This window comes from Copadichromis virginalis, linkage group LG7 (genome assembly GCF_057382275.1).
Source record: "Copadichromis virginalis isolate Kocher_CV1m ecotype Utaka linkage group LG7, C_Virginalis_male_GT1.1, whole genome shotgun sequence".
In the NCBI taxonomy this organism is placed as follows: domain Eukaryota; kingdom Metazoa; phylum Chordata; class Actinopteri; order Cichliformes; family Cichlidae; genus Copadichromis; species Copadichromis virginalis.
Genome location: NC_140624.1, coordinates 31358788 through 31381559, shown reverse-complemented (window position 1 = coordinate 31381559; position 22772 = coordinate 31358788). Strand labels below are relative to the sequence as shown.

At 41.5% G+C, this 22772-nt stretch overlaps 3 protein-coding genes across 4 annotated transcripts in view; all 3 read left to right on the top strand.

Moving 5' to 3' along the window:
- Positions 1-4626, top strand: part of LOC146705378 (folylpolyglutamate synthase, mitochondrial-like) — a 14676-nt gene extending 10050 nt beyond the window's left edge. Inside the window, exons 8-15 of one of the 2 annotated variants that reach the window (XM_085463024.1) lie at positions 876-978; positions 1055-1132; positions 1213-1360; positions 2034-2117; positions 2197-2347; positions 2481-2556; positions 2654-2720; positions 3424-4626. In XM_085463024.1, coding sequence (XP_085319150.1) covers positions 876-978; positions 1055-1132; positions 1213-1360; positions 2034-2117; positions 2197-2347; positions 2481-2556; positions 2654-2720; positions 3424-3800 — 1084 coding nt within the window. In that variant the 3' untranslated portion in view covers positions 3801-4626. Of the gene's footprint in view, positions 1-875; positions 979-1054; positions 1133-1212; positions 1361-2030; positions 2118-2196; positions 2348-2480; positions 2557-2653; positions 2721-3423 lie in introns of both variants that reach the window. The other variant, XM_085463022.1, reaches the window with a different exon arrangement.
- Positions 4627-6665: 2039 nt separating this feature from the next.
- LOC146705377 (folylpolyglutamate synthase, mitochondrial-like) lies at positions 6666-12994 on the top strand. The gene is made up of 14 exons (XM_085460998.1): positions 6666-6680; positions 7188-7307; positions 7415-7468; positions 8006-8070; positions 8475-8589; positions 10560-10637; positions 10917-10978; positions 11384-11486; positions 11568-11645; positions 11726-11873; positions 11997-12080; positions 12162-12312; positions 12483-12558; positions 12669-12994. Exons 1-14 carry the CDS (start codon positions 6666-6668, stop codon positions 12774-12776), a joined length of 1257 nt encoding a protein of 418 aa, XP_085317124.1. The 3' UTR covers positions 12777-12994.
- Positions 12995-17576: 4582 nt separating this feature from the next.
- On the top strand, positions 17577-21582 carry naif1 (nuclear apoptosis inducing factor 1). The gene is made up of 3 exons (XM_085463021.1): positions 17577-18299; positions 19543-19590; positions 20051-21582. The coding sequence occupies exons 1-3, from the start codon at positions 17855-17857 to the stop codon at positions 20614-20616; spliced, it is 1059 nt and encodes a 352-aa protein (XP_085319147.1). The 5' UTR covers positions 17577-17854; the 3' UTR covers positions 20617-21582.
- The last annotated feature ends 1190 nt before the right edge of the window (positions 21583-22772 follow it).

Below are 22772 nucleotides of genomic sequence, written 5' to 3'. Positions count from 1 at the left end.
AAAACGTACAAACATACAGTGCAGCACTTTAGGGTCACACTGCTAGCGATCGAAGATTTATGTAAATTTGACAAGCTGAACACATTCTGTACTGTACAGGAGCCACGGCACGAGATTGACAATGGTCCACAAAATTACGCACAAAAAAAAATCCTCAAAACAGCGAGGCTGCGAAAGGTGAACCGCGTTATAGCGAGGGACCACTGTATTTTGGATTTGTGAAAGGTGGACATGGCTGCATTATCATGGTCTCATCTCTGCTTTTACAAAGTCCCATTTTGAGATCTGTGTGGCTCTAACCAGAATCCCTGAGCTGGAATCCATGTGCACCGTGGTTGTGCTGTTTATGCCTTTTGGATTTTAATGCAGTTATCTAACAAAGAACATGGCTACCATGGAGTTAATTATGTCATCAGAAAATGAATGCCAAAATATTCAACCATCAGGAAGCCTCTGCAGCACACACATCTCTTGGTTTAACTGGGCTCTGCTGACTATAGGAGTGTGTGCAGTCATGCAGGTAATATGCTTCTGACAAGAAATGCAAACGTGCAGCATTTTGTGCACTTGGTTTATTAGAACTGAACAACAGTGCAGTGAGCCTGAAGGTAAAATTAACACGTGATTGTGTGCGATTTGAGTCCTAATCTAAAGGCAGTGAGTGCCACAGACCTTAAAAAGACTTGGAGGGAAAATTGGGGGCAAAAAGTAGACTTGTCTTCATTTATATGGTTAGACTTCTTTTTCATGTGTTTATTATTAGCATTACTTTTACAATTCGTCTTTCATGAGGTAGAATAAAAAACACTTTATAGTCGCTTGAAAAACTTTGAGGCGCTTTTAACCAGCGTTTCTCGCCCTGTGCGGTTCCACAGGAGGCCGTGGGTGTGTGGCATCTCCTCTCTGGGCATAGATCACACTCAGATTCTCGGAGACACCGTCGAGAAGATCGCCTGGCAGAAAGGAGGCATCTTCAAGGTGTGTCTGTGGTTCAGCTTGAACCAGTTATTTCTTTTTAGTTCCTGTTTGTAACTCTGCATTATTGTGTTTGCAGCCTGGAGTCCCCGCCTTCACCGTCAGACAGCCAGGGGGCGCCATGCCCGTGCTCAAGGAGCGGGCCAAAGAGATCGGAGTAGGAGTCCACTTTCAGTCACATCACACAGGAAAGTGAAGCTTCAGTTTTATCTAACATGCTCTAACCTGTTGTCGCAGTGCCCACTGTGGGTGTGTCCACAGCTGGAGGACTACCAAGTGGACTGTGGACCTTTGCACCTGGGCCTTGCAGGGCAGCACCAGCGCTCCAACGCCTCCCTCGCCCTCCAGCTGAGTCACACCTGGCTTCAGAGGAGGTGCCTACCAGGTGTGATTAACGTTTATACATAAATCCTAAATATCCCAAATGTACATAAATTGAATACTGCCTGAGCCTCGAAACCACGTAGCTGAACCGTGATTTTCTTTTTCTTTTTTTAATTAATTCTTTTAAATGTAAAATCAGTGAGAGGAGTTGGTCTACATTGATGTCCGCTGCCTCACGGTAAACAGATCGTGCTGCTGTCACTCACTGAAGAGAGCACAAACAAAGAGCAGTGCTTCTGTGGCAGAAAGTGGCTGATGTCTGTTGTGCTTTCAAAAAGTTGCTAAAGAAGTCAGAAAAATCTAAATAAAACTGACCAAGGTGAAGGGGGAACTTGAGGTTCACAGGGTGAGGACAGGTTTGCATGATGAGATCCACAGTATATAACTTACAGGACTCGGATGTAAAGATCCTGCCTAAATCCCTGCCTGTATTTTAGCTCCATCTATCTATGACACTGCCTCCATCATGCTTCAGAGGAGATGGTGTGTTCAGGTTCACATGCAGTGTTATGTACCCACCACACACAGCGTTTGGAAGTAGGTCAAAAGATTCCTGCTTCCATGTGTTTGCTGGGCTCCCTTCATGGCTTGTTGCAAACGGGACTTTCTTTAGGGGTGTGAGTGAAGGGGTTAGGTGACGAGAGTGTTAATAGAAACCTGTCCTCTCTCAGCAGATCACAGCTTTCCCGTCACCACTGTTGAAAACAACGGTACACTTCAGGCGCCTGCGTTCAGTCCCAGCCCCATCATAGTTAAAGGTGAGTCCTGCTGAGCCAGTCAGCTGCCATTACAACCAGATTGTCATTCAGTGAGGTAACTGTGTGTGTTTGCTCTCAGGGCTGGCAGATGCTAAGTGGCCCGGCAGGACCCAGACCCTGAAGCATGAAGAGGTGACTTACTTCCTGGATGGAGCTCACACCATGCGCAGCATGCAGGCCTGCGTTGAGTGGTTCCGAGAGACTGCAGCTGAGCACGAGAGGAGCGCCAGGTGAGCAAGACTTGTTAAACTGTGTGTCAAAGACCACCTCAGACAGCCACGCTCTCTTTAAATCCTAGAAGTGTTTCTGCAGGAAGGTTTGTACTTCACATGCTGATTTGATGCCTCAACATGTTTGTTTTAGTGGAGCTGTGGCCAGAGTGCTGCTGTTCAACGCGACAGGAGAGAGAGACTCGGCTGCCATGCTGAAACTGCTGGTGGTGAGTACAGCTACTTTAATACGCACACATTCATGTAGAGAGGAACCGACCGCTATAAATAATTCTTCTGCCCTTTTTTTTTTTTTTTCTCTCTCAGACGTGTCACTTTGACTTTGCTGTCTTTTGCCCAAACATCACTGAAGCCATTGCTTCCTGTAACGCAGGTGAGTACTCTGAATGGGATGCAGTTTCTGAAAGGAGAATAAAGAAACTTCTCTCTCTCGATAGAGATACGTTCAGTCATTTTGTTCATAAGCAGCTTGAAACCACTCTGTTCAGGAAAGGGCTTCAAGGTTACTCCCAGTTGGCTTTCAAGGGGGAAAGGGTTAATGTTCACCTGCACAGTGGGAGTGAAACCTAACATGGCGCATTCAGGAGTGACAGCCTGTGCATGCGGTTTGTTAATGATAAACATAATGATCGAGCATCAAGGTGTCCAAAAGAACACCAGGACACACTCGTTCGACTCTCGATCAGACCTCACATGTCTAGAACAGTCGGGTGAAAATGGGAGCTGAGCTGGTGGTGCTGTTAGATCAGGTAGTGGGACATGATGCTGGACAGGCCTGGTGTAATCACATGGTATAGTGAGGATGCACTAGGAGTGTCTCAGTCCAGGAAACTGACTGGGACATAGGTGTGGAACATGGTCCACTCTACTGCCAGATGCCAGAGATAAAAGAAGCTGTTGAGGATGGTCTTAGTTGGCTTGTTGGACTCCGGAGGCTGCTGACAGCTAACGAGGGCCAAAAACAAAACTCGGGTGCAGGAAGAGTTCAGTAAGGGCATGGAGCAAGAATTTAGTCTTAACCTCTTCCTGCAGATTTCTATACACAGGATTTATTGGACTTGTTGTTTCCTTCTCAGACCAGCAGAACTTCAACGTGTCAGTGGAGAACATGCTGACTCGCTGCTTGGACAACGAGAGGAGCTGGCGCCTTCATAACCGGCTGGGTGATAACGAAGGCACCCAGCTGCTGATCCAGGACAGTCTTCCTCGTTTACCTGAGCACAGAGGGGACACCTTGGTGTTCCCGTGCATCCTCAGCGCCCTCCAGTGGATCACGCAAGGCAGGGACTCTGTGCTGGCCGACCCGGCCAAGTCGAGATTGCCGGTTAAACAGAGTGTCACGGCCAAAGCCGCTCCCCTCCGTGAGGCCGCGGAGATCCACGTCCTCATCACCGGAAGCCTCCACCTGGTGGGAGGAGCTCTCAAACACCTGGACCCAGCTTCCTCTAAGTGACCATTTGCACATGTTTACACTACTGTGGGAAACTTACCTGGACAGAAGAAGGTTTTTCATGCTTTTAACATTTCAGACTTGGGGATTTGTTTCTCTGAGAGCTAATTGTGAGGACTGAGGCAGCTCCAGCTTCACCCTGAGCCTTACAGCGCAGACGCTCCAGAGTGTCTTCAGTCTTACTTGAAGCCAGATGTGTTTACATGAGCTGTAGACGCTACAAAGAGCTGAGCTGGTCAAACGGAATGATTTAAACTGCATTAATTGTTTCTGACCCTGTTGGGAACGTTTAATTATCACATTTCAGAGATCTTTAAAAATTGAGAAATATTTGCACATTTTCCTTTATTGTGTCACTTTGGTTGCACAGTGTGCTTCGTACATGTGGCCTCCTCTTTTTAAATGTGTGAATCCACCAGATTTATACGAGTTTAAAATCAGTGTTGCGTTTCTACGTCTTATTTAAATGGGCCTTAATTTAACTTCATGGTCAGACTGTGACGCATGCAGTCGGTGTATTTAAAGCTAAAAGGTTAAGCCCTTCAGCCATATCCGTTCAGACTCTGACTTTTATGAGCACAAAATGAACATCACTGTTTTAAGTTTCACCTGAAATTCACTTCTGTGGAAGCTCTACGATGGAATCCGCTCACATCTTTAAAAACTGAGCCGGTTAGTTTATGCAGACGTTGTGCCAACCATGGTTTAAAACTTTGGTGTCCTTCTTGGTCCTGCTGATGGGAAATGTTTTACAGACACAGTCCACGTCTCCGCAGTGTGATCCACAATAAAAATGGTTACAAAACAACACCTGTGAGCTGTCTCCTATTATTAATACAGACACACTATTAACTGATCTGAAATCAGCAGGTAGCTCATTCCAAAGAACAGGACCACTTGATACCGTATGCAAGGTTTGTGAATATACAACCTGTACATCAGTGATGTGCAGTGAATTTAACAGAAACATCTTTACCTTCACTGAAGAATTAGCGCAATTCTTAGAATTGGAGTACTACAGGGTTTTGTTGTTTTTCTTTTTTCAAACACCATTCTGTCAGTCTGCCCCAGGGCAGCTGTGGCCTCCACCAGTGTGTGAGTGTGTGTGTGAATGGGTGGATGACTGGGTGTGTAAAGCGCTTTGGGGTCCTTAGGGGGGGACTAGTAAAAGCGCTATACAAATACAGGTCATTTACCATTTACTGAAAGAAAGAAATCACCATGAAAACACACACACGTGTGTGTGTGTGTGTGTGTGTGTATATTATGACGCATTTGAAAAATGTCATAAAACCATATTCAACAAGAAGAAATGGGAGTGACACCAAATTTTTTTTTTTTTTGAGTGATGTTATTCAGACTCAGGAGGGTAAATTAAATTAAACAGAAATAAATTCCTAAAAACAACAAAGAAACTTCTTGGGGAGGTTTTTTTTTTCCCCCCCGGGATTCATCCGGTTTGTCGGGTTAGAAAAATGCCACAAAGAGTAGAGATCTGTCAGTCACTATATGCTTCCACACCTTAAACACTAACACACACATTCTTTACTGTGAAGTGAAGATATGTGTTTAAAAAAATTGCCCTGGTGGAAGTCAACTTCTTTTCTCAACTAAAAGTGAAAAAGTACCGGCTCTGAAATGTACTCAAAGTAATTAAGTAAAAAGTAGCTGTTTAAAGGACAATGCTATCAGATATTATTATGCAAAGCTAACTGAACCTCATGCTGTATTAATGTAATAATAAAATAATATTAATGCATGGAAGTATAAGTGGGGTTCAGCAGGTGGAGGAACCCCAAGTTCAGTTGTAGTAGCTCAGTGTGGGGACAAGAATTGCTGCTCAATCATTTCTACTGTGAGCTCCAGCAGATGGTCTTAGTGCACAGCCTGTGATCACAGTTAAATTCAAAAATATTTCACAAGCTATCTGGGCTGATGTCCTTCCCCTACACTCACAGCATACAGTTAAATTCAGTGAGTGAATCTCATCATCAGCTTAAGTTTGAATTCATCTCTGCTGTGTAACCGAACTCTGACCAGGAGCTCAGAGCTTTATGTGAATCCATCACAATAGTGCAAACTACTGTTTATCCAGCACTAAACTGCACAGCATTTTCACACAACCTTTGAATAAAACAAAGCTGTAGATCTCAGCTTGTTTTGCAGGACGTTTTACAAAATGAAACAGTATAAAACTTCACACCATACAGACCTGATATCTGATTTAAAAATTAGGACTAACATGCAATCTTTAAATTTGTGTGCTTGCTGATTTTTGTTGAGCTGATAGAAACGTTTAAAATTACCTGCCGCTAGAAAACGTTACTCCCTTTATGATTGCTCCTCTTCAACGCTGTACTGCAAACACAGCTTATCAACATGCACCAAAAGTGCCGTTCAGGATCATCCCAACCTAATTCAAACCCCGAGTTTATGGTGCTATGATAATGCATAAGTGATGTGGGGTTTTTTGCCTCTTTCATCTTTTTGAATGTGAGATGCCTCGCTGATGGATAAACTAATAAATGTATCTATTTGTTATTGTTACCTTCTTTTAACCTCACATCAGTTTGAAGACTCACAATAAAAACTTCCCTCAAATTAATTAAAGCTAAAGTAATGAGCCTGATTTGAAAATATAAAGAGTAAAAATAAAAGGTTGACAAAAAAATAAATCCTCAAGTAGAGATACCTGAAAATATTCTTACATCCTTCTTACTACATGCCTTGGGCAAAAATGATGCTTTTCTAAGGTGATAAATATCTGAAAGCCCCAAAGACCGAGGCGGGGTTTTAAAGCGGACGGACAAGTGCATACCTGCTGTAACAGAAACTGACACAACGGTGTCAGACTGAAGCAGAGCCGCCATGGATACAGAAACGGTAAGCTGAGGTTTTCTTCTGTTTTAGTGTTTTATAGCAGCTGTTCTATTATAGTGACTGTGGAGCTGCTGCTTCAAGGCAAAGGCTGGTGCTGTCCAGGGGTTTTTGTTATTGGAGAGGGACACGGCTCTCCAAAAGTCTGAAATCTGTGGGGGAATTCTGCACTGGCAAATATTCTGGAACCTCCAGAGAAGAAAAATCTTGTTTTAAAAAAATATATCATTATTATTATTTTTTTCTTTTTTCACAATTTTTCTTTTTCAACTTGCTGATCATGAAGCATGAATCATTCCTTGGTTCTCTTTTTGGAAAGGTTCCCTTTCCCCTCCTAAAATCTAGTAGGAAAACAGAGACTCTTTCACTTTCTATCACCATTTGATTTACATTTCAATCAGACTGTCCTGACATCCTGATTCTCATCATTTCATGCAGACATTTTTCTGTACAGATGACACATTTTTGTTACTTTTGAACTTTTCTGTCCTTCCTTTTGTACGTTTACCACAGGACACCATCTCCACCCTGAACACGTTGCAGCCCTATGCTACCGCCCTGAAGGAGCTAAAGAGCAAACGTCACCTGCAGCTAAAGACCATGAGAGGCTTCCTGGAACGAGCGGGCCTCACGGTGAGCCAATCAAAGCAGCAGTGACATCAGAGATTACACACAGTTACAGTAATTATCACCTTCAGTCTTAACTGAACTAGATGTCTGTGCTTGTATGCATATGAAAGGTGGATGAACTTGACCGTCTCAATATCATTCATGTGACCGGAACAAAGGGCAAGGTGAGCTGACATTAAGGTGTTCTTTATATCAGAAAGGCCCGTTCTGTGGATTAATTAGAATTAAGTTCAGTTCAATTTGATTTATATAACACCAAATCACACCACAGGGGGCTTTATACTGCAAGGTAAAACCCTACAATAACACAGAGAAACCCCAACAATCAGACAAAACCTCTTTGATGAAGCACTGGGCAACAGTGGGAAGGAAAAACTCTCTTTCAACAGGAAGAAACGTCTGGCAGAACCAGGTTCAGGGAGGAGCTGCCATCTGCCTCAACCGGTTGGGGGTGAGGGGAGGAAGACAGGACAAAGGGCACACATAAGAATGGCCTCATGTTAACACACAGAAATCTCTTCAGAAATCTTCTAAATAAACAAATAAATAAAAATCTCTGAAACAAATAATGTGCTGTGTGAAAATCAGAATATAAAAGCTATGTGAGATGAGTGTGTGGTATATAAGATCCTGGCTTTAATTAAATTATGTGTAACACACATTTACATCATGAATCCAGATGATGACTGTTTGTCTTTCAGGGCTCGACGTGTGCGTTCACTGAGCAGATGTTAAGAAATTATGGCTTCCGCACAGGATTTTTCAGGTAAACCATGGTGTTTACTGAATCAGGTGTTTACTGAATCAGGTGGTTACTGAATCAGGTGGTTACTGCAGTGTTATTGCATAAAAATGTGCTTTGTTTCAGATTTCTGTGCAGTCTTTGGAAAGGTTTAAATAAGCTATAAAACACAAATACACACCCATACTCAGCTATAAAGTCTTTTGTTATTTCTACATTTGAACGTAACAGCTGTCCAGATGTTGGGGTTGTGCTCTTCTCGAGTAGTCTGAACAGTAAAATGGGTTGTTTAGTTTTTGTAATCAGATTACTCTGATATTACTCTGATATTTTGAGCAGTTTGAACATAAACACACACACACACAGGAGGAATTAGATGGAGAGACTGACAGGTAATAACAGGCTTCAAATATTCTTCTTGGGTGCAGCTCTCCACATTTGGTCCAAGTCACAGAGAGGATTCGGATCAACGGGCAGCCAATCGGAAAAGAGCTCTTCACCAAATACTTCTGGCAGATATATAGACGGCTCGAGGAAACTAAGGTAGGTGTGAAAAGAGAAAAACAGAAAACTAAAATGCCACTTGACACTGCCCCATCCACTGGACCAGATGTGACACACCCTATGGTGATCTGGTTCTGGTAATAACCTGCCAACCCGAGAACCCAAGTCGTGTCATAGAAATAATATCTCTAAAACTGGGCAAATTGTACCAAACCTTTCTCAATTGAAGAGGGAAATGATGTAAATTAACTTTTGGGGATGAACTGACCTTCTAATGTGGATTCAAAGCTGTTAAAGGTACTTTCTCTAATTACCCTCCACAAATTTTTACCAGAGCTTTGACCACCAGGGGGCAGGCTTGTATCGTTGGGTTTGTTGAAAAGTTTTCAGTCATGTTCTGCTGTTTTGTTTTGTTTTGTGTTTTTTTTTTTTTCACTTTTTAATTTGTCTTTACTCCTTTAGGGCAGTGGTTCTAAAACTTTTCACAATGAGTACCAACTCATAAAATATATGGCTCCTGAAGTACCACCCTTATGACCGACATTAAAGTGCAGTAGTATAGGCCTGTTTAACACTACATACAGTTTACACAGACAATTTTATGTCTTATATGAATGCTATTTATTTTAACTGTCATAAATAAGATGTGACGAGTGATAATAATAACCACAACTGTACTGCATTAAAACATGGTGGGATATCCAATCTTTAAGTGATGACCTGATGAACCCTGCTTCTGGGTCCAAACTACTCTGCTTTTATTAAGGCTGTTGTGTTTTTAACATGTTTTAATGCTTTGTATTGTGTTCTTTAATCTGAACAAGCCCCTAAAAAAAGTCAGTGATCACTGTCGGCCTCTCTCGGGTTTTAGCATCACTATTCATTTTAAAGCTCAGTTTTTAAAACCTTACAATGTAACTACAGCCCAGCCCATGCAGCAGTATATTAATGACTAACCTTACATTGCAGTTGTTCTCCTGACTGAAGTTTGGTCCGCGAAGGATTACCGCTCACTCGCAGAAGAAGCGGATTGCATCCAGGCAGTAGTTCCTGACTCATTGACGGCATCTCCCACACCCCCCCACCAATTCTCCTGGGGGCCTCCGAAAGGCTGCTCTTCATAGAGGACTCACACTCTGGGAGGCGTTTTCTGGTTGACTCCGGCTCCCAGAAGAGCCTCGGGAACTGTCGTGTCGTCTTTGCATACCTCCACAATGGTATATTATTTAATCTTTAAAAAAAAATTGGAGATTTTCCAGGTACCACCAGAGAAAGCCCAAGTACCACTAGTGGTACGCGCACCACAGTTTGAGAATCACTGCTTTAGGGCAATTTCTTCGCGGGGTTTTGTCTTTTCCCAGGCTTGATTTGCCTTTTTTAGTAAAGGTTACAATGACTCTTTCTGCCATCTTGTGGTATAACTTGGTGTTGCTTCAAAGTACAGTTTTGATTTCTTTAACATAATACAGACATGCTTTAGATATGGAAATTAGACCAGCCCCTTCTTCACTTCTGTTACTTCTGGAAGATTTAAAACTATATTCAACTCTGGAATTTAAGATAAGAAACTTTAAATGATGTTAAGATTTACCTAAAAGTGAGCAGGATAGAAAATGTCATCAGAGGGACAGCGTAGGATATATTGGACAAAGGATGATTAAATGGACCTGCCAGGCAGGAGGAGAAGAGGAAGACCACAGGGAAGATTCATGGGTGAAGTGAAGGAGGACATGAAGAGGAAGATGCTGGAATAGAGTGAGATAGAGGCAGATGACCCATTGTGGTGAACCATGAAAAAAATCAGCTGAAAAGAGAAGTAGAAGAAGCCATCACTTTTAATAAATTTGAGACCATATTTGAAAGGTAACATCTTAAAATTAATTCAATTAAAACCCTCAGACTTATGACCTGATGTGATCATTTAGAAAAAATTAGATAAAATATATCATCTTTGGTGTATAAACAAGCAGATTGAAGAGTCATAACTTTTTTCCCCTTAACCTCCTCAGGACGCTCACGGAGGGACGATGCCGACATATTTTGGTATCCTCACCATCTTGGCCTTCCATATCTTCCTTCAGGAGAAGGTACATTGTCAAAAGCAGCCAGAAAATGTTTATATGGAATTTATTCCTGACACATGTTATGTATGCATGTATCTGCCCTACAGGCAGTGGTGCAGTTAACATTAGATTTCAAAAGTTTCTTCAGAAATGAGCCCCTCTGGATGTGTATAAGAAAAGCTTGTGTGTAATTCTCAGAGCTCAGATTTACTTGAACGATAAGTCCTGTTTATTTCACCAACAGATGGTTCTTATTTACTATAAACACTCCTTGAATCTAAATGGCTCTTCCTCTTTGCTCAGGTGGATTTAGCTGTGATTGAAGTTGGTATCGGCGGAGCGTACGACAACACCAACATAATACGGTGAGATGTAAACTTAGCAGAGCATAAGTCTTTGGCATAACATGCAAAATATCACAAACAATGGAAAAGCTTCCGAATCAAAACATAAACTAAAATGGTACCAAGTGGACACATTTAAAAAGCCTTTGTCATAAGAGTCACTGGAGTCTGTCTTCTTACACTTTTTGCTGAAATACAAAATTATTTTTAATGTTCTCAAAATTACGTCTGTTAAAAATTGTTTTTTACACTATTTACATTTCTCATTTATATAGGATCAGATTTTTCTTATTGTTGTGTGGGTGGGGTGGGGGTGTAGTTGATTTTTCCATCTTGCCATCTTGTAGTACTTCTTGCTGTTTATGTCTGCTGCCATGCTCAGTGTACAGCCTCGGTCGTCACTATGACCCCTGCGTGTTTCAACAGGAGGCCGTGGGTGTGTGGCATCTCCTTCCTGGACATAGACCACACTGATATTCTGGGAGACACCATCAAACAGATCGCCTGGCACAAAGCGGGCATCTACAAGGTCTGTTCACATTAGGAGTGAGTAACTGTTTCAGTCTGAATGCGTGATTCTTTTAGTAATGCTGCATTTTTGTGTTTGCAGCCTGGAGTCCCCGCCTTCACCGTCAGACAGCCAGAGGATACCATGCCTGTGCTCGAGGAGTGGGCCAAAGAGATCGGAGTAGGAGTCCACTTTCAGTCACATCACACAGGAAAGTGAAGCTTCAGCTTTCTATAACTCTCTCTAACCTGTTGTTGCAGTGTCCACTGTGGGTGTGTCCACAGCTGGAGGACTACCAGGCAGAATGTGGACCTTTGCACCTGGGCCTTGCAGGGCAGCACCAGCGCTCCAACGCCTCCCTCGCCCTCCAGCTGAGTCACACCTGGCTTCAGATGAGGGGTCTACCAGGTTGGGCTGATGTTTAAACATATATCCAGAAATAAATAAATAAATGATTAGTACAAAATAATGCAAATAATAACTGCAAGCTTTGGTTAGTGTACCTTCAATGTACCTGTCCTCTCTGAACAGATAATAGCTTCCCCTGTAGCACTGTTAACAATGGCGGGATGCTTCAGGCGACTGCGTTCAGTCCCAGCCCCGTGATGGTGAAAGGTGAGTCCCGCAGAGCCAATGAGATAACAACAGGACCCACCCAGGGCCAGCTGATGTAACAGTGAATGCGTTTGCTCTCAGGGTTGGCAGATACCGAGTGGCCCGGCAGGAGCCAGACCCTAAAACATGGAGCGGTCACCTACTTCCTGGATGGAGCTCACACCCTGCACAGCATCCAGGCCTGTTCCGAATGGTTTAGAGAGACTGCAGCTGAGCACGAGAGGAACGCGAGGTGAGCTAAAAAAAAAAAGATGTGCTAGAATTTTTAATTTAAACATTTAGTCCGGTCTCTGTTGTTAACAAAATGGACCAGAGTGTGTGTTCCAATTGTAGGTGGATCTACAGAAATATTTTTACATCAAATGCTATGTGATGTGACACTTTGATGTGTTTGTGTTTCAGTGGCCCTGTGGCCAGAGTTTTGCTGTTCAACGTTACAGGAGAGAGAGACGCAGCTGCTTTCCTTAAACTCCTGGTGGTGAGTAGTTCTTCGAACCTGAATGCATTTGTAGGTATGTTGGCAAGGACGTGACAGTACGTATAGAGTTGAAAACTTTTTTTTTTTTTGCATGTCTTGTTTCTTTGCAGCCGTGCCACTTTGACTTTGCTGTGTTCTGCCCATGCATTGCCGAAGTCAGCACCTCCAGTAGTGAGTTTGCTGAACCTGTTTGCACCTGTACAGATCGTTCTATATAAAATCAGTCTGGACACAGTATCGGTGTCCAGAAGTGTGCAGTTGTAATCTAATGTTATCTGAAGCACATTTTTATAGTTTACTTGTGTGGAGTTTGTGTTGGAGTCTGTGTTTCCAGATGCAGATTATGCAAGAAGAGACGATTTTATCCAGTGAATAATTCTGAGCCAAAAACTTTGAACTTATTCTTTCACCTTCTTCAGTACAGGAGAAGAAGTTTGACATGTCTGTGAAGGAAATGCTGACTCGCTGCTGGGACAATGAGAGGATCTGGCGCCTCCATAACCACCTGGATGACAATGGAGATAATCCATTGCTGATTGAGGACAGGCTTCCTAATTTACCTGAGCACAGAGGGGACACCTTGGTGTTCCCGTGCATCTTCAGCGCCCTCCAGTGGATCACACAAGGCAGGGACTCTGTGCTGGCCGATCAGGCCAAGATGACGCTGCCGGTTAAACCGAGTGTCACGGCCAAAGCTGCTCCTCTCCGCGAAGCTAGTGAGATCCACGTCCTCATCACTGGAAGCCTTTACCTGGTGGGAGGAGCTCTCAAACACCTGGACACAGCTTCTTCCAAGTGAACAGAAGTGTTTTTTATTTGCACAACTGGGAGGGATTTGCTTCTAGGGAAGAGGGTTGGGTGTGGTGTTAGTTTTTCTAGACTTATTTTCCTGAATCTGATTATTTTCTCTGTATGGTATGAAGGTAACTTTTGCGTATATTTTTGTAACAGTGGCCAAAACTCAAGTTTCTAAGTGTGACTGGATTGCAAATAAATGATCTTTTAAAATGTAAAGTTTTTGATCACAGACTGGGTAATGTTGCCTTCAACACTTTTCTCTTATTTGCATCACTAAATGCATCGGCTTCCTCGTTGGTTCCAAGTCACAGAGTTTTGCAAGCTGGAGTCTATGGGTCATTTTGGCCTTGAATCCCAGTATTTGATCAGAGTAAACATGAAACTGGACTATATGCTGTGATACACGAATGTAAGATGACATTCTGCTGATCGGCAAACATTTTCATTCACCCATCCAAATGATTGAATTCAGGTGTTCCAATTACTTCCATGACCACAGGTGTATAAATTCAAGCACCAAGGCATGCAGACTGCATGTTCTCTGCAGCGATGAGTCAAGCTTCTCTTTTTGGAAATCCGATGGGTGAACCTGAAATGCTGAGCTGGTTCAAAAAGTGCTTACAGTATGAACGCGAACAGTTAAGAAAGGACAGAGCTTCATCTCCATCAAGGAGTTGTACCTCAGCCTCCTATTTGCAAGGTCTTTAAACACTCCACTATACTAGATACCATGCTGTGCCTGTGGTTAACTTCCTGAAATTAGACAATTCTGCTCTACATCTGAACCACAGTGGACACTCAAACACATACTCACATTAAACATTTGTGCAAAACAGTCATATGAATGCTTAGTTCTGAAACTCTTCTTAACTCACTCTAAACTGAACCTCATTAAATATTAAACCCTGTTTGTCGGCAGCGCTGAAGACAGAAAAGTGGAAAAGAACCCCGAGTAACAACTGGGTAACAATGGATCAAATCTGGGTGCTGGGTTACTGGCAAAAATGCACAACACAAACACACATGCTTCCAAAAACACACACACTAGAAAAGAATCTGAAATAATCAACTGATTAAAAAAACAAGTGGTTCAAAAGTACAAAACACTAAAAAACAAATCAACACAGGGAACAAACCTAAAGCAAAAAATGCAATGGGAAAATTAAAAGGTACCAAACAGGTGCAAAAAAAGAAGAAAGAAAACCTGTTCCACACATGATGTGGGGTAATACTGAGGTGGTACATTAAAAGTAGTGATGGGGGAAAACAAAAAGGTTGAAGCTTCTAAACCAAAGCAACCACGACAAAACGGCACAATATAAAATAAGGTAAAAGAAAAAACAAAAACAAAACAGAAATCAAGTCCTGAAGGTAAGTCCAAACTTTTCATGTAGTGTAGAAACAAATAGTTTTCTTTACCCTGAGACATAAAAGCAGCTTCAGAGCTCGGCCCTGCACTCTGAAACTAGCTCCACATATCCAGGATCTATTTTCTTGGTCCAGGTTTTCTTATCCTAACATCAGCAGCCACGTGAAGCTCGTCACAAATGGGATAAGTCAACCCAGGGTTTGTTAACCTCGCTGCAAGAGTGCTGACATGAAAGAGATGATGCTGGCAGCATCTGACCAATCAGAAACAAGGACAGAGGCTCATTTTACAAAGGAAACTGTAATACCAGGACCAGAGATGGGCAGTAACGCGTTACTGTAATCTGATTACTTTTTTTTCAAGTAACGAGTAAAGTAAGGGATTACTATTGCAAAAACGGTAATTAGATTACCGTTACTTTCCCGTAGGAACGCTGCGTTACTAAAACCGTGATTTTCTGCGAGAATGTCTCACGACAGTGACGTAAGCGAGTGCGACGTTTGTGACAACAGCTGTGTTCAGATCAACAATGGATCACGTATCGATTGTGGGAGAGAGTATGAGCGTGCAGCGTTTAAAGCGTGGAAGTACTGACCTTACTTTGAGTTTGATTCCATAAAAAGTGACAAAAACATTAGCGTCCATCGTGCGTGGGAAGAAAACTTCTTTTTACAGCGAAAAACCCCTAAACTTCCGAGCAAGCACCGAGTGCGCTACGACGTAATGGGAAACTCACGGAGAAACTCGCGGATTCTTCAACCTACCGCAGTCCTGCTTTACAGGTGAAAATAGAGCAACAGGACCGCTGAGTCTTTGACTTTATTTATTTTCTGCTGTGTTTTACTTGCATCTACCGTATTTGAAAGAGTGAGTGTAAACACAAAAAATATTTTATTTTATGTGCTGGAATGTGCAGAAAATAGGTTTAAATGTTAAACTAATTTATTCAACTCAGAGAATGTTGCATATAATAAAATTTTTGCTTCATGCATAAAGTTAAAAGATTAAAACTGACTTTTCCATTTGATTACATTATGTATGATGGATTATGTAGAAAAAGTAGAATTGGGCTGAAAGATCTATCGCTTTATCACCTCTTCAGGTTGTAAATCGTGTTTTTAAAAAGTAACTAAGTAACTAAGTAATTAATTACTTTTGAAAATAAGTAATCAGTAAAGTAATGGGATTACTTTTTTGGGGAAGTAATCAGTAATTAGTTACTGATTACTTTTTTCAAGTAACTTGACCAACACTGACCAGGACAGTGTGGGACACTGATTTATTTATTACGACAGTCAAATTTGATGTGTAACAGTGCTACACTGTGGTCAGAGAGGGTATTAAATTCTTACTGAAGAGAATTACCATTGATGATCAGTGGGAAAGATTGAAACAGTTGAAGTGCCTGGAAGTATCCACATGATGAGGGTTCAATCTCTGCATGGGAAGACAGTTATTCAGATGTGTTAACCACTAGACCCACAAACAAAAAACAAACTGTTCCAGTTAAAGTTCCAGCTAATTCTGGTTACTTAACCCCAAATATCTGATTTTTTTTTGTCATTTTTCAGCACATCACTAAATCTTTGTGATCTTCTTTCCACCTTAAACACTGAAAATGTTGAGTGTGACCTTGAAGAGCGCAGAGCTGACAGAACTTTTGTTTCCTTCTGGTGGGGAGCTCTATCTTCACCATCTTTTATCCACCATCCCATCCCAATCTACCATTTTTGGTCAATTTGTGTCAGTTTCATGATAATTGTGAAATTATTATTTTTTGCTTCTTGTCTTCCTTTTTTCTTAATGCACCTTGTCTTCTACCTTTTTTTTGTATTTGCACTTTGTTTTCTTGCTTTATTTAGTCTTTTATGCCCCATTGACAGATGGTTTTTCCTTTTGCTTTCAATCACCTTTCTATGTTGGGGTATTGGTGACATAAACATGAAACACAGAGAAACATGGAGCACCAGACTCTGTTAGCTTTTTCCTCCTTTATTCTCATAGGGCAAACTGTTTCTGTTGTGTAGTTGTCATTGCGGTTATCACACATGGAAAACATTCTTTGTTCAAACGCAGATCAAAACAAGGTTGTTGGGTAGCTCATGAACCAGATCAGTTTTCAGTGGTTTCTTTCAGAGTCTTAAGAACAGATTTTGTTCTGAGGAACAGGAAGCAGAGTCCCATTGAACAGACTGAGTGAACTTAACATGTCAGAGGTGTTTAATAATAATAATAATTATTAAATAATAATATTTAATAATAATAATAATAATAATAATAATAATAATAATAATAATAATAATAACTGATTGCATTTATATAGCGCTTTTGGAGACCCTCAAAGCACTTTTACAATTCCACTATTCATTCACTCTCACATTCACTCACTGGTGGAGGCAGTTACAGTTGTAGCCACAGCTGCCCTTCTTTTAACAAAGAAGAGATTAAAAAATGTGAGTTTCACCTACAACAATCAGAAGGAAAGAAGGATCCTCTTCCAGAGGGGAGAAAAACCATCATCGAGAAAACGTAACTCTGACCGACCACAAGCAAGACACTTGCCTTTCACTATTAAATCCCTCATTCAAGACACTGAAAATTATTCACGGTGTCATGGTGTCTTGGAAATTTGTAAATAATGAGAGGTTACAATAATTATAATATTGATTATTAGTAGTATTCAGTTTAAAGACGTCTTTAGAATTGTTACCTTTTAGCAGCAGTATTAAAACCATGCTGTTGATGAAGCAGTCATATCCCAGCTGACATGTTCTTCTTACGTTTTCTTTTTTACGCTTTAAACGTTGTTTTCACTCAAGTGTAACTTGGAAAAAAGCGAGATAACGGTAACATTTCTTTTTTTTAACTTCGTCTTTTTGTTTGGCTTGTTGAGTTGATTGGCTTTTGTTTGGTCCAATAGTAAGAGAGAATGTCGCATTACCGCGAGATCCTCAACCAATGGAAGAGTCGGTGGGCGGGGCTACGTCCTCCATCTAACGTAAGCGTCGTTAGTAGGAAGAAGAAGCCGATTCTGGAAGCCATTACGTTGCGCACATTACCGGAGTAAATCCTACTATTTTTGCGTACAATACGCACAATTACCTGCCGTAAAGACGCTTTTCTGCACTTATGGCATCGGTGGCCAAAAAGAGAAAAATGAATTTCTCGGAGAGGGAGGTGGAAATTATAGTGGAAGAAATAGAGAAACAAAAGCACACACTGGTTAACCACTTCAATGCCGGAGTCACACACATGGCTAAGAATAACGCGTGGATGGACATCCTGAAAAAGGTGAACCAGGTCACCACCTGTCCGCGCGAGCTGCCCGAGGTGAAGAAGAAGTGGTCCGACATGAAGACAGAGGTCCGGCGGAAGGTGGCCCAAGCGCGGGCTGCCATCGAGGGGACGTCCGCGGACTGCACTCCAGTTCCCGTCATCCTCACCGCCATGCAGCAGAGGATCTGTAACCTGCTGGGAGAGGCCACCATCATCAGCCTACCTGCCGGAGACTCGGATGCGGAGATCACCTTACCTGTGACCGTCAACGCCGCCGCAACCGTCACTCTGACGGAGGGTGAGTGCCGCACGGTGAAGTACGGAAAGTGAAGCGTGCCGAAAATAACTGTGCGTGTAACACTGTAAAAAAAAAAAATGAAGTGTGAAGTTTAAGTATTTTCTGAAACAACTGAAAACTCAGACAGAAAAAGTGAATGAAAGTGTTATTAAATGTCACAGTAAACATTATAGTTTAGTTACATTTATGTTTATACCTGAACAATAAATGTAAAGTTAAAAATTGGTCTGTAAGTTAAATGTTTACAAGTATGGTTTAATATTGCATTCTAATCCAAAATACTACATGAAATGCAAAATAACTAAAACTACGTAATAACGACACAGGCTTAATATTTTATGTAAGTATGTTTAAATGTATTATTACATGTAAACAAAAAGCTAATAGCTTATTAAATTTACATTTAAAAGTTAATAGGTTAATGAAATATTTTAATTAAATCTGTGAGATCCATACTAAAAAGTAGGAATTACATTCAAACTGCATTCAACCACAAATGTACTAAATTCTAAATATTAAATTTAAATCATTATCTATTATTATAAGATACTTTTAAACATAATATATAGTGTATAATGTATGATTATAAAATCATTTAAATATAAATGCAAAATTTTAAATCTAAATATTAAAGACACAGACTGGATGGGACGACCGTGGCTCAGGGGGCTGGGAATTGCATCTGTAACCGGAAGGTCGCCGGTTCGATCCCTGGGCTCTCTGTCCTGGTCGTTGTGTCCTTGGGCAAGACACTTTACCCTACTTGCCCACTGGTGTTGGCCAGAGGGGCCGATGGCGTGATATGGCAGCCTCGCTTCTGTCAGTCTGCCCCAGGGCAGCTGTGGCTACAACCGTAGCTGCCTCCACCAGTGTGTGAATGTGAGAGTGAATGAATAGTGGTACTGTAAAGCGCTTTGGGTGCCTTGAAAAGCGCTATATAAATCCAATCCATTATTATGGTAGTTAGCTATTGAAAGCCAAGTGGGCAACATTTGACACCAAAAATTTTAAAATAATGTAGTAAATGTTAAATCCTAATATTACATTTTAATATTTTAATTCAATACTAATTTGGATTATAAATATGAAATCTGATCATATGACTATGATAATAAATTACAAAAATGTAAGCCTAAATGTAACATTTAAATTTAGAGTTACATTTTTAAAATAAAAAATACATATTAAAGATTTGCTGATAGTTTCATTGAGGTTTTAGCTTCTTCCTCTGTTTGTCTTTCAGCTCTTCCAGCCGGTGCCGGGACAATCTGTGATGACTCAAAGCTGAATGGTACGTTTCATTTCTTTGCAAATGTTCAAACTTTAGCCGTGACACTTGCAGAGCCATCAGAGTTTCTAATCACAACTCTACTGGACTGTCTGGTGTTGAACTGCTGTGCTTTAAAAGGTGCATTTTGTAATTATCCTACAGATTTAATCACTACCAGGGGTCGACATTTTAACTTTTAGCTCTCTTACCATTAAATACCATTTTTTCTTTTTGCCTGGTTAAAGGAATAAAGGTTACACTGATTCACTGCGCCATCTTCTGCTGCTTATTGGTATTACATGACAGTACAGCCAAGCCCTAATTCAGCTTCAGTCTATATTTCTTCAGCACAATAGAAAGATGTTTCAGACATGAATTCAGAGCAGTTGTTTCTTCACGTTCTCTGTGAGGCTTTTAATAAACGTCTGAAACTAAATAAATAAATGAAATGAAATGAAATGAAACTGATTCCTGCTTCCAGCTGAGACGACGTACCACACTCTGGAGGATGGCGGCGTGGTGGAGTACTGCACCACCACTGAGGGCGACTCTGCCCCGACTGTGGTGGCCGCGGTCGAGGCTCCCATGGAGATGCTGGCCTCGTCTTCCGTTTCCCCACCGCCACCTCAGAGTCATGCCAAACCGCAGGAGCTGAAGAGCCGCATTGCTCTGAACTCCGCCCGCCTGCTGCAGGAGCAGCGAGTCACCAACGTGCACATCCGCCAGATCGCCCAGCACCTGGAGGGCCAGAACGAGCTGCTGCAGATGATGCGGCGCTCCCAGGAGGCGCAGGCCTTTGCCCAGGAGAGGCAAGCTCAGGCACTGGAGGGCACGCAGGCCGCCCTGCTCGCGTTGGTGCAGATGCTCCGACCGGCTCTCAAAGACCTGAGGAAGTTTCTGCAGAGCGGGTCTGAGGCTGCGAACGCCAGCAGCTCTGTGGCGACACCGGCAACTGGAGCAACCATTGATGGAGCGGCAACAGAGGAGCAGAGCAGGCCCAAAACACCTCCGCCTCCTCCTACACAACAGGCTGAGGAGGTGCAATAGACTCTGTGCGTGGTTGTGTGTGTGTGTGTGTGTGTGTGTACGTGTGTGAACCATGATTACACTTATGCCTTATGAAGAACATGTACAGAACCAATGGAGAACTGTTATTTTTATTTTTTGCCACGACTTCATGTTATTTAATACCCTGAATCTGGTTTTCTGATCTTTTTTTATGCAAATATTTCATCGGCCTGATGGAAAATTAACGGGTTGGTTTTTTTAGACCGTGGTGAGCCAGGTTTGTGTGTGAGCTGCACTTTAACCAGCATGTGTTCAGACCGGAATAAAGTGAAAAAGAGGCCAAACTCTTTATTTCCTGTCACATCTCTCCTGTCTCAGGGGCAGATGTTCATGTTAAACATGGTAAAAGACGTCAGTGAGTGAACGAATGATCCCCATGAGTCAAAAGTTTTAAACACTTAGTTTCACACAGTTTTTTCTACTCTTGGATCTGTATCATGTCATAGAGAGCAGGCTTTCTATAAAATACTTGAAACACATCCAAAGTTCCACTCTTCTCTTGGTATCGTCTTCTTGTGCATCTCTAAATTGTTTTCGGAGCTTCCATCCTCTGTGATGCTGTTATGTTCCTCCCGTACTCTGCTCTGCAGTGTGTGATGGATCTTTTCCAGTGTATCCAAATGTTTCAGGGAGGCGATTGTGATGGCGTGCACCACCGTTCATTTCCTCTGATTGTTCACTATCAGATGCCTCAGAGGACTTCACAGCAGACCTCAGCAATGATGATCTCACCCTGGGGATGATTTCATGGTGCAAAACTTGTTGAATGTTCAATAAAATGACGTGCTCTTGAAGGCGTGCCTTCAGGCTGGAAAACTTGATTCTGGGTGTATGATTCGATATATACTAAATAAAGTTAACTATGAAACATAAAGCATGAAAGCCTACTCTAAAAAGCCAACAGTTGGAAAGATGGAGATGGAAATATACAGAGCAGGTTGTTTTTTCTGCTGGCTGTAGTGCTTGCAACCAGCCAGCAGAGGTCAGTGTAAGTCAGAGTTCCATTACAGGTGTGTGAGCACAGCAGTGACGTTTGAGGTCCTGAGAGGGTGAGGGGAAGGAAATCAGTTTGTTAATATCAGTATCAGATTAAATTTCACAAATGAGGACACTTCAGTACTGCAGGGTGTACTGGAGTTTAATTTGATGTTTTCATTTAAAAACCCTTAACAAATCAGTTATTCCTGTAATAAGTATTATTACTTCACAGTTCATCATTTCTACTTCAGGTTGTTTGCTGAACCTCTTTTTCCTTTTCCAGTCATGTGACCTGTCCCTAACAAAGAACGGTATCTAAAAAAGCTCAGTAAAGCACCTTTCACTATGAGTATTCCTGAGTTCAGAGCAAACATTGGCAATAGCTCCTTGACCCTGTTGGCTGCTGTCACCATAAGATGAGATTCATTGACGTTAGTTGCTGATATTTATCAGTCTTTAATCAATTTTTTTAAGAAGGCATCTTCATTTCCTGAAGCAAAGAGGGCACGAGGCAAACTTATCACCACAGTTTTGTATTTAGTTTAATTAGTTTCTGTGTTAGTCTTAGTATTATTCCATGGAGGGCATATGTCAGAGGGAAGATTTAGGAAAGTTTGTACAGGTATTACAATAAAAACAGTTTTTAAAGCAGTGACTCACAGTCTTGCATCTCAATAAACACGTCTATCAATGTCTCATCAGGGAAGTTTTTATCAAACTACTGATGTACTAAAACTAACAGTATTTCCTCTGTAGCTCTATTTTATTTCAGATCAGTTAGTTTACATTTTTCAAAAGTGTAGTTTTTATTTTTATTTTAGTCAAAATATTTTTTCACATCTGGTTTTAATAACCTTGCTTATTACATAGCCAGATGGACGATGTTTTCTGCGTTAAATCTGGTCAACGACTTGTTAAGTCTGATAAAGCTTTAAATCTTTATATGTCTAAATGTACTTTTCTAAATCAAACCTAGCTGTTTATTAAAAATACAAACACATTTTCCTTTAAATATAACACTTATGACAAATACAAAAAAATGGGAGTTGGGCTGTGAACCAGTTGCATGTGACACCCCTAACAATGCAAGCTTTGTCCCTGATGTAATTTAAACAGGTGAGTTTTCAATAAATTCACCCCTCTACAGATGTTATGAT